The 15,632-nt window shown below is 56.6% G+C and overlaps 2 protein-coding genes and 1 non-coding gene across 4 annotated transcripts; all 3 read left to right on the top strand.

The window, feature by feature from the left end:
* Nucleotides 1–628: 628 nt before the first annotated feature.
* On the top strand, nucleotides 629–12,484 carry ATN1 (atrophin 1). Of its 2 annotated transcripts, none has more exons than XM_059403665.1 (10): nucleotides 629–766; nucleotides 5,313–5,508; nucleotides 5,635–5,772; nucleotides 5,926–6,039; nucleotides 6,690–8,722; nucleotides 8,953–9,175; nucleotides 9,552–10,248; nucleotides 11,118–11,261; nucleotides 11,597–11,777; nucleotides 11,926–12,484. In XM_059403665.1, exons 2-10 carry the CDS (start codon nucleotides 5,482–5,484, stop codon nucleotides 11,957–11,959), a joined length of 3,591 nt encoding a protein of 1,196 aa, XP_059259648.1. In that variant the 5' UTR covers nucleotides 629–766; nucleotides 5,313–5,481; the 3' UTR covers nucleotides 11,960–12,484. The 2 variants fall into 2 exon arrangements, with proteins under 2 accessions (XP_059259648.1, XP_059259647.1); XM_059403664.1 differs by having other exon boundaries at nucleotides 6,687–8,722.
* An 853-nt stretch (nucleotides 12,485–13,337) lies between these two features.
* Nucleotides 13,338–13,399, top strand: LOC132021026 (U7 small nuclear RNA). Its single transcript, XR_009405206.1, has one exon. It is a non-coding gene; the product is annotated as a U7 small nuclear RNA (small nuclear RNA).
* C6H12orf57 (chromosome 6 C12orf57 homolog) lies at nucleotides 13,371–15,161 on the top strand. The gene is made up of 3 exons (XM_059403666.1): nucleotides 13,371–13,721; nucleotides 13,999–14,175; nucleotides 14,944–15,161. The coding sequence occupies exons 1-3, from the start codon at nucleotides 13,670–13,672 to the stop codon at nucleotides 15,093–15,095; spliced, it is 381 nt and encodes a 126-aa protein (XP_059259649.1). The 5' UTR covers nucleotides 13,371–13,669; the 3' UTR covers nucleotides 15,096–15,161.
* Nucleotides 15,162–15,632: the final 471 nt, after the last annotated feature.

Here is a 15,632-nt window from a genome sequence, read left to right as displayed (position 1 = left end):
CCGGATCCCCCTCTCTCCCCCCTCGCAGCTTGCCTCGCGCTCCCTCCCTCGCGTCTCCCTCCTGGCCCCTCTCTCCTCCGTTCCTCCGCGCTCCCTCCTTCTCCCTCTTCCTCCCTTCTCCCATCCCCCTCTCCCAAGCTCCCTCCCTTCGCCGTCCGCTTTCCTGTGCGAGTCGCCGGACGCGCCGCCCAGCCCGCCCGCAGCCCCGCGTCGGGCCGGGGCCTCGGGCCGGGACCCATTTAGGGGGCACCGCTGGCTTCGAAGAGGGGCTAGGAGGGGGTGAGGCGTGGGGGACGACAGCCCGGGAAGGGGCGGGGGCCGCGGGCGGAGGCCGCCTAGGGGGGCCGGGGATCGCGCGAGTGCGGGCTGCGCGGGGCGGGCGCGGGCGGCAGGCGGGAGGCGGCGGGTCAGAGCCCAGCGGAGGGCCGGCCGGGCCGCGGGGGCGAGCGGCGCGGCGGGGGCGGGCGGCGCGGCCCGGGCATTCCGGGCGGCCGTGGGGGGGTGGCGGGCCTCAGGAGGGGCTGAACGAGAGCGCGGACCGGGATCTGCTCCGAGGGGCAGGCGGGCGATCGGGGCCAGGTGGGGGAAAAGGGGGGGGATGGGGGCCGCCCTCCGGGGGGGCCGGGGCCGTCGTCGCCGCCGTCGCGGCGGCGACTGAAGCCGGGAAGAGGAGAGGGGGGCGGGGGAGCGGCGGCCGCCGCCCCCCGGAGGCGCCGGAGCCCCGAATCTCGCTCGGAGCCAGCCAGCCGTCCCGAGCTACCACCAGGTAAGACCTGCTGCCGTCCCGGCCTCGGGCCCGCCCGGGTTCTGGCCCGCGGCTCCCCACCCCCCACCCCTCCCAGTTCCCCCTCCCGCCGCCGCCGGCGCCTCCATTTGTTATTTTCCCGACCCGGTACCCCCACTGCGGGCTCTGCCCGGGCTGAGGCTGGGGTTGGGGGGGTTCAGGGGGTGGGGCCGGACCCGGAGGAAGGATGGGGGCCCGGGCACCCGGAGGACCGGGAAGGTGGAGGGAGGTGGGAGGGTCTCTCAGGAGGAGGGCTGATGGGGCAAGAGGGTAGCCAGGACCCCGGGACCAAAAGAGAAGCACCGAGGTGGAGGGTTGGCAGAGGAAAAAGGTGGGGGGGATGCCCGCGAGGGGGCTTCGGGCGAAGGCAAAAAAGGAATGGAGATATGGCAGCGAGGTGGGGCATTAGGGCTCCAGGAAAAGGCCCAGAGCCCGGGTTTCAGAACTCGGGGTTGGGGGTGCAAGGTATAGAAGGGAAGTGAGAAATGGGGAAGGGGTGTGGTAGGTGGAAAGAGAGGATTGTAGCTGATGAGGGAGAATGGAACCTGGGGAAAGGGAGGCTCTGAAAGGGCCGAGGAGAGGTCCACCTTCAAGAAGCAGCAGCAGAGGTGTTATTGGGTGGAAGTGGGAAGTGGATGCCTTTGTGATTCGATTTTCTTTCGCCCACTTCAGGTCCCCTCTGACCTTGTTTTTCCAATCCCAGCCACAGTTACTTCTTGGAGAGGAGCCCCCTGGGGTGGAGTAGTGTGGTCCCCCTAGAACTAATGAGGAGGAAGATGGGACCATTGAAGGAAGAGTTAGGGAGAAAGGGTTTCTGGGAGGGTGGAGAAGGAGGAGAGAATTGAACAATCTTATAGGCACTCCAGGCAAGTTGTGACCACCTCCCTCAAATCCCCCTGGAGCTGTGGTTTCTGTGGAGGGGGTCGTATCTTCATTTCTGTTCGGATCTCAGAGATTGCTCTTTGTGCAGCGTGCTTGTTTCCACGGGGCAGGCACTCTCCAGCTCCCTTCCTGGAGGGTGCCATGGAAGGGTAGGAGTTGCTTTGGCAACTGGAGGGGGAGTGGCTGGTAGATGGACTCCTGGGATAGACTCTTGAGGGGCAGGTTCTACCATTTTGTTGCCATAGTAGTGATCCAGTGGGATGTCCTATAGGTGGGGGTTCAGGATTTTGATGGACCTCAGCCTTTCACTTTCTCGTTGGGACTCTTGGTTTGTTCTGGAAGGTGTTTCTGGTGCGGCTGGTGGATGGGAGGTTCCCCAGGGGGTCCACCCACCTTCCATCCAGTAGTCTGTTGGAACAGGTAGACATGTTATTTTCAGGTCATAGGTGTTGCTCCCGGTTCCTTCCCCTAGGCATGGTGAGAGCATGGGAATGCTCCTGTTGAAGTTACACCATCTTTCGGTAGTTCTTTCTGGCCTCTGCCTACCTTATTATTAGGAACTTTTTGTATTTGGTAGTCCTTTTGCTTCTTTGCACTGATAGTCTGACATTTTCTTAAGCTTGAGTCTCCCTGAGTCTCCCTCTCCCTCTTTCCCGGACATCATGATAGTGACCCCTGCCCTCAGCTAACCTTCGACCTTCTATTTCCCTGACTTTGTGGGAGGGACTGGGCTCTCCAACCAGCCCATCCCTTGTGAGGGTGGCCCAGGGGAGAGGGCAGTGGAAATACTCTGGAACAGGAGCCAGGATAACTGGGTCTAGTCCTCACTGTACCTCTAACTGTGGCCTTGGGTCAGTCACTTCTCTTTAAGTCTTGGCTTTGTTGTAAGATGAAGGGGTTATAGATAAGATGATTTCTGAGGCCCCTCTGACAACCTGGCATTCTAAAAAGGCTTAGCTTGGTGCATTGTTCTCTAGGAGTCACTTTGGACTGGTTTGTTAGTCTGGCAGGTCTGGGCCAGCAATCCTGAAATTCACCCTGCAAGCCTTTCCCAGAAAGCCTTGTGTCTCGATTGTGTATTCCCTCTGACGTCCTTCTCATATTTCTCCCTTCTTTTCCTGTTCTTAGAGACTCTTTCCCTTTTTCTCACTTTTGCATCTCCCCAGTCTGGTATTTGTCATTTTTCTTTTGCAGTAAGGCTGTGAAGGGGAATGTGCATAGTGTGTTGCCGGATACACAGTAGGTGTTCTTGAAGTATTTGTTCCACTGACAGGCTACTAGGGCAAGATGGAGTATAGCTCACCTTGATGCTAAAGCATGCTCTAAGTTCAGAAACATCATGTACAGCCCAACCCTAACTGCTCTCCCCTTGCCACTCCTTTCCCCCAGGATTACCTACACTTTTATGACTGCTTTTCTCCTTCAAAGTTACTCACTGATAATTTTATCAGATTTTATCTGTTTAAAACAGTGGCAGTAGGGGGAGGGCATACTTATTGCTGTATTTTTCAGTTCCATTCATGCATTTCTCTGAGCTTTTGGATCTCCTTGCTCTAACTGACTTGGTGAATGGATTCTGAGATTGGGGTGAGACATGGGGACTCTCCTCTAGTGGGGCTGGCAAAGACACACCAGTCACAAATAGTCATCTTTGCTGTGCTTTCGTTGAGTTTGTTTTCCCCTTCTCTTCTGTTGGGTTTTGTTCTTTGGATTTTGAGGGGGTTTGACAATGTCTTAAAACCCATTTACATAACAATTCCAAAATGTGGTACTAGTTGTAGTTGAAGAAAGATGGCCAGTTTGCTGGGCAGAGCATGGGTTTTAAGTTCAGCAGACCTGGAGCTGTGTCTCAGCTCTTTGTGACTCTAAGTAAATCATTATTTAAGTTTTCTGTAAAGGTTAGGTTCACTCCTCACGGCCTGTCTCAGTAGAGTTCAGCGGAGATGAGTAATAAATAATTACTCTGTATTCCTTGGGAGAAACATGCTATCGACTGTGAAAATGCCATTTACCTAGCCAGGCCTCTGCCTCAGTAATAAGTGGCTAAGTTTACCCTGTTCCTATCAAAGCCAGCAGCATTTTATTCGAAAGACCTACTGAAGTGAGTGGGCTTACAGGTCAATGGCAAGGACAGAACAGAGCACCCATATATATGTGACACCAGTGGGAGAAAACGGTGGGAAGAGACTGTTTTTGCTCTCAAAAGACTTCATGGTCAATAATATGGAAGAGATGTGACACTTAGCTAGAAAAACAAACAAGTGTGAGTGAAAATAGCTGGCTGTAGATAAAGGTACAGATACAGACAGGTGGTGTGTCTCTGTCAAAGCCAAGTGGGGGTACAGACTCAGAAACTGGTAACTTTGTATTATTGTATTATGTGCTCACTGATCCTCACTGCTTGGGTTGGTAAAGTGAAAGTCCTGACTTTCTAGCCTAAGGGAACCCAAGCACTAGACAGGGGGCCTCAGGGGGGCTCCCAGAAATGAAGTTCTGCACTTTGGGAATACCCAGGTTTGGGCTTGGGATTGGTAGGACTGTGTGCCTTTGTGTTAGAGAACAGGACATTCTTCTCCCACCTACTCTGATGTGAAAAGATTCTTTTCATATCTCTGGGACTGATCTGAGCCTTCTGAGAATTCTCCCCCCTCCCCCCCTCCCCAGCTTCTGATGAGACTATAGCAAAATCTAGAAGAAACAGCATGGGCTTTGAAGTCAGGGAGACGTGGGTTTGATTCTGGTGCTGTCACAGGCTTCTGTATATTCATCACACAAAGTTGGGCAAATCACAATCTCAATCTTTGAGCCTCAGTTTCCCCACTTGTATAATGGAAACAAGAATACTGGAGGGTTGGTTATAAGTATTCAGTGAAATTGTAAGGGCTTGACATAAGACAGCACTCAGTAAATGACTTACTATCACAAATACCTTTTTTTTTTTTTTTTTTTTTTAAAGATTTTATTTGACTGGGGTGCCTGGGTGGCTCAGTCATTAAGCGTCTGCCTTCTGCTCCGGTCATGATCTCCGGGTCCTGGGATCAAGCCCTGCGTCCAGCTCCCTGCTCAGTGGGACGCCTCTTCCCTTTCCCACTCCCGTTGCTTGTGTTCCCTCTCTCACTGTCTCTGTCAAACAAAATCTTAAAAAAAATTTTTTTTTTTGAGAGAGAGAGCACAAGCAGGGGGAGTGGCAGGCAGAGGGAGAAGGAGAACCAGGCTCCCTGCAGAGTAGGGGGAGCCTGATGTGGGACCTAATCCCGGGACTCTGGGATCATGACCTGAGCCAAAGGCAGATGCTTAACCAACTGAGCCACCCAGGTGCCCTGAGCTACATATCTTTATGCTTCCTGGTAAGGTTCTGTGGAACTCATGGACACACAGGTATTCCTAGGTATCATGAAGGGTAAATAATGTGACCTCACAGGTCCATCTGAATTTTCTACTTTCTCCAGAGATGAAAGAGATGATGTTGCAAGCAAAGTCTGCTTCACTTGTAGATAGCCTGGGTGGCCCGCGGGGCAGGCCAGCAATGTCTTGGAAGCTTGTGCCTCCTGGCCCAAAGGCCCAGGGCTGGGCTGCGATAAGCTCAGTGATATCCCCTTCAGACACTGTTCCCCAGTTTGGAGACTCTGGTGGTCTCTTCTAACAGGCTTCACTGAAAACAGATCCTGCAAGTTCCAGGTGCCTGCACTGGACACTTGGGAGATCCTGCTGCCTGCTTCCCAGACCACAGCTGTGGGGAACTTGGAGGGGAAGCAGAGAAGTTTCTGTATTCAGCTGCCCAGGCAGAGGAGAATGGGGTCTCCACAGCCTGAAGAATGAAGACACGTCAGAATAAAGACTCAGTGAGTAATAGCTGAAATTAGAGACCTGAATGATGAAGGTTGGAGGAACTAGGGCTGAGGGCCTGGAGAAGTAGAACAGAAATAAGACACACCATGAAGTTAGGTGCTTCCTTCCTTCTCCCTCAGATGTCAATGAGGAGTGGACGGAAGAAAGAGGCCCCTGGGCCCCGGGAAGAACTGAGATCGAGGGGCCGGGCCTCCCCTGGAGGGGTCAGCACGTCCAGCAGTGATGGCAAAGCCGAGAAGTCTAGGCAGACAGCCAAGGTATTCTGTCCTTGGGTCCTCCCACAGGATGCCCAGGCACTGGAGCTGAGGGTGTATGTGTGTGTGTTGTGGGGGAACTTCCTGTCTGGCAGAGGGTGATGGTGGAGGCTTTGGGAGGTAGAAGACAGGGATTTTCTCTTTTTTCTCTAACAGAAGGCCCGCGTCGAGGAAGCCTCCACCCCAAAGGTCAGCAAGCAGGGCCGGAGTGAGGAGATCTCAGAGAGTGAAAGTGAGGAGACCAATGCACCAAAAAAGACCAAAACTGAGGTGGGAGACCCTAGCAGCCATCCTGATGCATTTTCTGACCACTGTTAACTGAAAATTTCCTTTCACTCACGATTCCTACTGTAATCTCACCTGGAATATGAGAGGCCTGGTGCTTATTAAAGGAGTCCTGTCTGTAACATGTCAGACAGGGATGTAGCTAGGCCACTAGATGACCAGGCAGGGCCAGAGGGGACTGGGAGTGTGGGGGATTCTAGGCTTTTTTCCCAGGTCCTGGTTTTCATGAAGGGGCTGGGGAGGAGATTAAAGGTGAGAGGTCTCAAAAGGAAAATGCAGGAGTGGTCTTTTTAAAAACCAGAGGTTTCTAGCATGTGTAGTTAATGGGATGAAAGATGAGAAGAGGGTGGATATAAGCTGGTGGAAGACCGGGATTTGGGTTTAGCTGTGGATGGGGAGAAGGTGCTTGAGATGGACACTTGAGGAAAGAATGGAGTTTCCCAGGGAGGGAAAGAACACTGGCTGAGAATGTGGGGAGAGGGAGGGAATCCCCACATGGTAGGTGGGTTGAGCAAGAGTATTCATCACATGGTACAGTGGTATGTTGGGAGAAATGATTTTGTGCAAGGGAGGCCCCAAATGTAGGGGGAGCAAGGAAAAAGAAAAAAAAACTGGTCCTCCTTCTTCTGCAGCAGGAGCTCCCTCGGCCACAGTCTCCCTCTGATCTGGATAGTTTAGATGGGCGGAGCCTCAATGATGATGGCAGCAGTGACCCTAGGGATATTGACCAAGATAACCGAAGCACGTCTCCCAGCATCTACAGCCCTGGAAGTGTGGAGAATGACTCCGACTCGTCTTCTGGCCTGTCCCAGGGCCCAGCCCGCCCCTACCACCCACCTCCACTCTTTCCTCCCTCCCCTTCACCGCAAGACAACACCCCCCGACAGCCAGAGCCTGGCTTTGAGCCCCATCCTTCTGTGACACCCACTGGATATCATGCTCCCATGGAGCCCCCCACATCTCGAATGTTCCAAGCTCCTCCTGGGGCCCCTCCCCCTCATCCACAGCTCTACCCTGGGGGCACTGGTGGAGGAGTTTTGTCTGGACCCCCAGTGGGTTCCAAGGGGGGAGGGGCTGCCTCTTCAGTGGGGGCTCCTACTGGGGGTAAACAGCACCCCCCACCAACCACCCCCATTTCAATATCAAGCTCTGGGGCTGGTGGTGCTCCCCCAACAAAGCCACCTAACACTCCAGTGGGTAGTGGAAACCTGCCCTCTGCTCCACCACCAGCCACCTTCCCCCATGTGACACCAAACCTGCCTCCCCCACCTGCCCTGAGACCCCTTAACAATGCCTCAGCCTCTCCTCCTGGCCTGGGGGCCCAGCCACTACCTGGGCATCTGCCGTCTCCCCATGCCATGGGGCAGGGTATGGGTGGACTTCCTCCCGGCCCAGAGAAGGGCCCCACTCTTGCTCCCTCACCCCATCCTCTGCCACCTGCTTCCTCCTCTTCTGCCCCAGCCCCCCCAATGAGGTATCCATATTCATCCTCTGGTAGTAGCTCTGCAGCGGCCTCTTCTTCCAGTTCTTCGTCCTCTTCCTCTGCCTCCCAGTACCCAGCTTCCCAGGCACTGCCCAGTTATCCCCACTCCTTCCCTCCCCCGACAAGCCTGACTGTCTCCAATCAGCCACCCAAGTATACTCAGCCTTCCCTTCCATCCCAGGCTGTGTGGAGCCAGGGTCCCCCCCCACCTCCTCCCTATGGCCGTCTCTTAGCCAACAGCAATGCCCACCCAGGTCCCTTCCCTCCTTCAACTGGAGGCCAATCCACAGGCCACCCACCAGCCCCAACACATCACCATCACCACCAGCAACAGCAGCAGCAGCAGCAACAGCAGCAGCAGCAACAGCAGCAACAGCAACAGCAGCAGCAGCATCATGGGAGCTCTGGGCCCCCTCCACCTGGAGCATATCCCCACCCCCTGGAGAGCAGCAGCTCCCACCATGCCCATCCTTACGCCATGTCTCCCTCCCTGGGGTCTCTGAGGCCCTATCCAACAGGGCCCGCACACCTGCCCCCACCTCACGGCCAGGTGTCCTACAGCCAAGCAGGCCCCAACGGCCCCCCTGCCTCTTCCTCCTCTTCCAACTCCTCCTCCTCTTCTTCCTCTCAAGGATCCTACCCATGTTCACACCCCTCCCCTTCCCAGGGCCCCCAAGGAGCCCCCTACCCCTTCCCGCCGGTGCCTCCGGTCACCACTTCCTCGGCTACGCTTTCCACGGTCATTGCCACAGTGGCTTCCTCGCCAGCAGGCTACAAAACAGCTTCCCCACCTGGGCCCCCGCCCTATGGAAAGAGAGCCCCGTCCCCAGGGGCCTACAAGACGGCCACCCCACCGGGATACAAGCCAGGGTCGCCTCCCTCCTTCCGAACAGGGACCCCACCCGGCTACCGAGGCGCCTCTCCGCCCGCGGGCCCAGGGACCTTCAAGCCAGGCTCGCCCACTGTGGGGCCAGGGCCCCTGCCACCTGCCGGGCCCTCAGGCCTGTCATCCCTGCCTACACCGCCTGCAGCCCCTGCCTCTGGGCCGCCCCTGAACACCACGCAGATCAAGCAGGAGCCCGCTGAAGAGTATGAGACCCCCGAGAGCCCAGTGCCCCCGGCCCGTAGCCCCTCGCCCCCTCCCAAGGTGGTAGACGTGCCCAGCCATGCCAGCCAGTCAGCCAGGTGAGCCTCCGGGCCGGGGTGCGGTTGGGCCTGGAATTGGGAACGACAGAGCGAGGCAACGGAAAGAGCGGTGCGGGGGAACCCCACTCGTTTTCGTGGTGCTTTCTGAAGTACTCCAGAACTTGGCCTCGCCCTCACGATCTGCGTGGGCGGGCTTGGGGGCAGGGTCACCGCCGGGCCGATCTGGCAGCTCGCCGGGGCTAAGCGCGCGCCGTCCTCGCGCCTGGCAGGTTCAACAAACACCTGGATCGCGGCTTTAACTCGTGCGCGCGCAGCGACCTGTACTTCGTGCCGCTGGAGGGCTCCAAGCTGGCCAAGAAGCGGGCCGACCTGGTGGAGAAGGTGCGGCGCGAGGCCGAGCAGCGCGCGCGCGAAGAGAAGGAGCGCGAGCGCGAGCGGGAACGCGAGAAGGAGCGGGAACGCGAGAAGGAGCGTGAGCTGGAACGCAGCGTGGTGAGTGCGTCACTACATGCGCCATCCGCCTTTCTGGCCCTTTGCGCCGCGCAGGGTGGGTTGGGGGGGGCGGTCATTGCGTCCCCTTTCGGAACGGAGGAGGCACGGCAGCCCGAGAAATCGAGACGGAAGGATTCAAGCGGGAGGAATCCTCGCATTCCTGGGTCTGGGGGAGGACAAATTGAGATCAGAGTATCTGCAGATGGTAGGAGGAGCCAAAATCCAGGAGAAAGGGTTAGGGAAATTCCCGCTTAACTGAGTTCTAGTAAGGTGAAGCATTTTGATTTTCAGCTGGCGAGACAAATGAGTAGCTCAGGACCAGCTGCCTTTTTCCAGACCTGCCGTTTTGACACTGTTTTTCCCCTGTATTCCACAGAAGTTGGCTCAGGAGGGCCGGGCGCCAGTGGAGTGCCCATCTCTTGGCCCTGTGCCCCATCGCCCTCCGTTTGAGCCAGGCAGCGCTGTAGCTACAGTGCCCCCCTACCTGGGTCCTGACACTCCAGCCCTGCGCACTCTCAGTGAATACGCCCGACCCCACGTCATGTCTCCTGGCAATCGCAACCATCCCTTCTACGTGCCCCTAGGGGCAGTGGACCCGGGGCTCCTGGGTTACAATGTCCCGGCCTTGTACAGCAGCGACCCAGCAGCCCGGGAGAGGGAGCGGGAAGCCCGTGAACGAGACCTCCGTGACCGCCTCAAGCCTGGCTTTGAGGTGAAGCCCAGTGAGCTGGAACCCCTACATGGGGTCCCAGGGCCAGGCCTTGATCCCTTCCCCCGACATGGGGGCCTGGCTCTGCAGCCTGGCCCACCTGGCCTGCACCCTTTTCCTTTTCATCCGAGTCTGGGGCCCCTGGAGAGAGAACGTCTAGCGCTGGCAGCTGGGCCAGCCCTGCGGCCTGACATGTCCTATGCGGAGCGTCTGGCAGCTGAGAGGCAGCATGCAGAAAGAGTGGCAGCCCTGGGCAATGACCCGCTGGCCCGGCTGCAGATGCTTAATGTGACCCCCCATCACCACCAGCACTCCCACATCCACTCCCACCTGCATCTCCACCAGCAGGATGCCATCCATGCAGGTGAGGCTCCTACTACTTTCTCTTGGTTCCTGGCAAGTGATTGGGCTTTTATGTTCCTCAGGCCAAGACTTCCCTCCTCTAAAGTCTGGCATGAGCCTCTTTCTGGAGATTGCTCCCCTGATCTTTGGCACCCTGTCACCCCCCATCTTCTCATGCCCCAGCCTTGCCACAGGGACTGTAATAATGCACAACCTACCCCACTTCAGAGTCTAGCATTCCACACATGGTAGAGGAAACCTTGGAGGGAATGCTACCTTTCTGCCCTCAGACCACACCTCCCAACCCCCTTCACATACCTGTTTCCTTGCTCCTTTGGATTAAACTCTGTTACCATTTCTTGTGATCTTTCCTCCTTCCAAGTGGAGGTGTTTTCCCCATCTCTAGATCTACAGCCTTCCAGAAAGAGCCCTTATAGCTTTGGCTGGGGGTATCTTGGGTACTAATTTACTGTCCTTTTGCCATATTATTGTCCAGAACATTGCCAGATCTAACCTTACAGTCCTGGTCATTCTGGGCTCCCTTGTGCTTTCTCTCTTAACCTTCTGTATCTCTTCCTGTCTTACTTCCTAAACTTTCTAGTTCCCTCTATCTCCTTTAAGCCATCCATATCTCTTTCCTTTTCCTCAGACCCCTCTGACAAACTGTAATCTCCTGTTATTTGGCCTCTGTGTGTCCCTGTGTTCCTTACTCCAGTAAGGTCTTGTCCTGGCCACCCACCAGTCCCCTAGTTCTTCCTTTGCTCTTCCTTGTTCCTCACTGGGTCTTTCTGTGTTTGATTGTCCATCTCTTCCCGGCTTGGATCCATTTACCCACGTGCGTGGTTTTCTCCAAACTTGCCTTTCGGTGACACCTTTCTCTTTACCTTCTAGCCTCTGCCTCGGTGCACCCTCTCATTGACCCCCTGGCCTCAGGGTCTCACCTTACCCGGATCCCCTACCCAGCTGGGACCCTCCCTAACCCCCTTCTTCCTCACCCTCTGCACGAGAATGAAGTTCTTCGTCACCAGCTCTTTGGTAAGGATGAAGGTGGGGATGGGGAGGATCTGATGAGATAACGGCAGGAAGGAGGAGATTGGATGGTGGGATGGGCCTCTTTGGGATTGGGGAGGGGATGCAGAGGTACCCAGAGGAGCTGGGAATAGAAGGAGGGCTGAGGCCCTGCCCAAGAGAGGTGCGGGTTGGAGTGCCAGGCGGAGGTTTGAATCCTCTCAATTGCTGGCAACTTGCAGGACTGGCTTTTCCCTATAAGTGTTTTAGTCTCCATCGCCTCTGTAGCTAGCTGTCTCCCAGTCCAGAGTAAGTGCTCAGCATTCCCTCGGTCCTGTGTCTCCTGCCCTTCCTGCCCACAGCTGCTCCTTACCGGGATCTGCCAGCCTCCCTCTCTGCCCCAATGTCTGCAGCTCACCAGCTGCAGGCCATGCACGCGCAGTCGGCTGAGCTGCAGCGCCTGGCCCTGGAGCAGCAGCAGTGGCTGCACGCCCACCACCCGCTGCACAGTGTGCCGCTACCTGCCCAGGAGGACTACTACAGGTGCGTTGGCTTCCTGGGGTGCGGAGGGTCGGGCTGCGGGTTCCTGGGGGGGGGGGAGCCCCTGCCCCACTTTCCAACTCTGTGACAGGGGGCCTGGGCAGGGTTGACCTCAATCTCATGGCTCTGCTCTTCATCCCCTCTCCACCAGTCACCTGAAGAAGGAAAGCGACAAGCCACTGTAGGACCTGCCATCAAGAGAGCACCCATGGCGCCTGCATCTGGACCTCCAAGGCCTCCCTCCCAGCCCGCCCCCCAGAGCAGAGGAGGGAGGAGTGTTGCTCCTTTGCAGGGTTTCAGCAGCTGGGCAGAGGGAGGGAGGAAGGGACAGAAGAAGGCCAAGGCTCCTGTGGTAGGCAGAGGTGGGGAGGTGGCGTCGGGGTGGGGGCAGAAAGCGCACAGTATCTTGGACCAGGTCCCTTTTTCCTGTCCCCCTGCTTTCTTCCTCCCCCGTGCCCAGCCCTCGGTGGCCACCGCCCCTCCCCCGCCCCGTTGGTGTGATGATTTCATCTGTTAGATGTGGCTCTTTTGCGTAGCATCGTGTGCTGCCCCTGCCCGTCCCCAGTCTCTGTGCGCGCGCCCCTTCTGCGATGTATGCCCCTTGCCCCTCCCCCACATTAATAATTTATATATATAAATATCTATATGTCGCTCTTTAAAAAACATCCCAACCAAAACCAAACAAAAACATCCTCACGACTCCCCAGGAAGATGGCTGTGACTGGTTCTTTGCGGGCTCTGGGGGCGGAGTTGGGGGTGAGGTGGGGGTGAGCAGTGCCTGGAGAGAAAGCTGTGGAACAGGACTCCGTGGGTGTAGAGACGTGGAATCGCAGAGGAGCTCTCGGCAGGACGCAGGTGCTCCGCTGGAGCGGTACTGCGGAGCTATTCCCTCCCTGCCTCGCAATGCAGGGAAGTCCAGACGCTGGATGCCCGGGCGGGGTGCGGGAAAACAGGCACGCCTCTGATAGAGTCAGACCTAGGAAGCCGCTCAGACTTTGGAGGCCTTTCTGCTGCTGACCCCACAGCTAGGAGCCACCAGAGTCCAGAATTCTTTTTTTCGAATAGATTGAGAAAGGGTCATGAATTGGAGGTGCAGGGCCGTATTTTCATTGGGTTAAAGTGATTAGAACTCCGGAGTCATAAGTACCCCATGGTTTGAGGAGGGAGCGGGCGACCATTTCAAATGCCTAGAAAAGAATTGGAAGGCGCTACGCTGGTGCGCGCACTTAGCGTCACAAGGCCATTTTACGAGAGCACAAGAGCCGCCTTAGCTTTCAGCGTTCGTCGCTGCGAATCACTACGTTCTCAAAAACTGAAGGGGGTGTGACCAGCCGTCCTAGCCAATCAGCTTCGAGCTCATTTGCATAAACACCAATCCAATGTTCCCAAACTCTAGAAATGGGTAATATAAATGAGCTCCCTTCCCCCCCGTTTTTTCTTTTGAAAGTTGTAACGTCCTCCATCGCTTATATAGCAATAGGAATTAGAAAAGGTCACTCTGAGCTCACCCTCACCAATAGTGGCGTTCCTGGATACCCCATGTTCTCTCCAGGCTACTTCCTGCAGTGTTACAGCTCTTTTAGAATTTGTCTAGCAGGTTTTCCGGTTTTAACCGGAAGACCCTCCCTATACGGCGTTTATAACAATAGATCTTTTTTAGTTCTAGTGGGTTTATTTGTTCGGTCACTTTCGAATGTCCGGTGGTACGCGTCCTAAGTGATGCTCTCTTTTCGAAAGCAATTAGGTATTTGTGGCGTGCTGCGCTACGCCCCCCGGCTTCCGGCTGCAGCTGATGCTGCTTCCCTTCCATCGGTTTTGAGAGCCACTCTTAAGAGGCATCTCGTTTCTCCTGAGCATTTCCTTGGTTTCGCTGCACGTGCAGCTTTTGTTACCCTATGGCGTCCGCCTCGGCCCCACCCGCGGCCCTGAGCGCCGAGCAAGCCAAGGGTGAGAAGCATATTCTGGCCATCGCGTGGGCTTCCTGCTGGGGAAGGGTGCGGGTGGAGGGGACAGAGCGAAGGGTGTGGTTGCACCGCCGGGAAATGGGGGCACAGGGTTCCACCCTCTCTCCCGCAGGAGGGGTCCTAGAGCGAGGGAATCTGGGTCGAGTTTAGCGGGTTACTCTGGCTTTAGTCCACTAATTTCCTGCCCTCTTCCCTGCGTTCTCGGCCTGGGCCCGCCGGCCGTGCTTCGACTCCTACCCGGGGATGCGTCTGCGGTGCAGTGGTCCTGGCGGAGGTAATCCAGGCGTTCTCGGCCCCGGAGAACGCCGTGCGCATGGACGAGGCTCGGGACAACGCGTGCAACGACATGGGCAAAATGCTGCAATTCGTGCTGCCCGTGGCCACGCAGATTCAGCAGGAGGTTATCAAGGCCTATGGCTTCAGCTGCGACGGGGAAGGTGGGTCGGACGAGGGTTGGTGGTGGCGTGGGTCCGAGAGAGGGCGCTGGATCCCACTGGGTCCCTGAGCCGTCCGCCCTTGCCTCGCCACACGGAGGCAGCCACAATCCGATGAACAGTATTGGCCATAGGAGCCGCGGGTCTGTTCTGAACTTGTGCCAGGTGAAGTCCTAAGTGCTTTTTGTACTTAGCAGTAATTATATTGTTATCCCACTTTAGGATGAGGAAACAGACTCTAGTAGTAAACTAAGTGCTCGAGGTCACAGCAGAGCTGGAGCCGACCCCTCTTCTGATGAGTTCTAGTGGGGTGTCTGCATGGCAGTATGCTTCTGCAACCCCTCCAGGGGATTTTAGCTGTCTCTGTTGGAGGGCTGGCTGGTCAGTTTCCTTGATGAGATCATGGTGTTCCCCAGGGTTGCTGATTGATTCAGCCCGGCTGACCCAAGGCCATCCTGTGTTCAGGTTATAGACTTGGGGCCTTATGCATGTTCATACCACGGGTTCTTGTGAGTAAATTGCCAGAACGGTTCACCTGATCACGAGAGGCAGGGTGTTTAGGGGTATTTCATTCACTGTTTTGCCTGGTCTAGACCAGGAAATGGTGGATCCAGACTACCCAGGACAGAGGCCTGCTTGTGCCTTGTTTTGTTGACAGCTACCTGACCAGAGGGGTAAGAGCCAGTGACTCATGCTCGAGCTGCCCGCCCCCCACGTCTGGGCATACCTGTCCCCTGAGGGCGTGGCTTGATGCTCCACTTCCCCTTGCAGGTGTCCTAAAGTTTGCCCGCTTGGTCAAGTCTTACGAAGCCCAGGATCCTGAGATTGCTAGCTTGTCCGGCAAGCTGAAGGCACTGTTCCTGCCCCCCATGACATTGCCTCCCCACGGTCCTGCTTCTGGTGGCAGTGTGGCTGCCTCCTGAGGGTCGGCCCTCCCACTCGGGGAAGACCTTCATGTTCCAGAGGATAATAAACGTGCCTGTGACTTAGCCTCCGTGTCAGTCTTTTGTGACCCTGACAACCCCCACCTCCTGGCCCCAGGTTCCCTCTGCCATTCTAGGCTGCTTCAGCTCCCTGCCCTGATCCTTCATAAGCTCCTGCTGGGAACGACCCTGCCCCGGGCAAGATGGGAGGAAGGACATGCCCCTCAAAACCTTGGAGGAAAGTGGGGGGTTGTGTGGTGAGCCTGCACAGGTGCCACCTCCTTTGAGGAGAGGGGCCTCCTGGGCTGTTTTGGAAGCCCCTTAGCTTCTGGGAGCTGGGAGGCTCCCCCATTGGTCGGTGCTCCCTTGGCTGGGGTTACTTCCTGGTCTTTGTCCCCACCTCACTCCCCCTCCTTCCAGTGGCTCTGTCAACTCGAGCTCCAGGTGGAGCTCCAGGTGACTCCTCCCCTCCCAGGGGTAGGGGTGAGGACAGGCTGGCCCTGGATGATCCAGTGGGACTTGGGGGAGAGGCCTGCG

The sequence above is a fragment of the Mustela nigripes genome, chromosome 6, assembly GCF_022355385.1.
Source record: "Mustela nigripes isolate SB6536 chromosome 6, MUSNIG.SB6536, whole genome shotgun sequence".
NCBI lineage: Eukaryota > Metazoa > Chordata > Mammalia > Carnivora > Mustelidae > Mustela > Mustela nigripes.
Note: the sequence above shows the minus strand (reverse complement) of the source record. Positions and strands in the feature narration are given on the sequence as shown.

Coding starts and splice junctions, on each gene's coding strand:
- C6H12orf57 (XM_059403666.1), top strand. CDS start 13,670: ATGGCGTCCGCCTCGGCCCCACCCGCGGCCCTGAGCGCCGAGCAAGCC. Junction 13,722..13,998: donor GAGCGCCGAGCAAGCCAAGG/GTGAGAAGCATA, acceptor TCTGCGGTGCAG/TGGTCCTGGCGGAGGTAATC. Junction 14,176..14,943: donor CTTCAGCTGCGACGGGGAAG/GTGGGTCGGACG, acceptor TTCCCCTTGCAG/GTGTCCTAAAGTTTGCCCGC.
- ATN1 (XM_059403664.1), top strand. CDS start 5,482: ATGAAGACACGTCAGAATAAAGACTCA. Junction 8,723..8,952: donor CATGCCAGCCAGTCAGCCAG/GTGAGCCTCCGG, acceptor CGCGCCTGGCAG/GTTCAACAAACACCTGGATC. Junction 9,176..9,551: donor GTGAGCTGGAACGCAGCGTG/GTGAGTGCGTCA, acceptor TGTATTCCACAG/AAGTTGGCTCAGGAGGGCCG.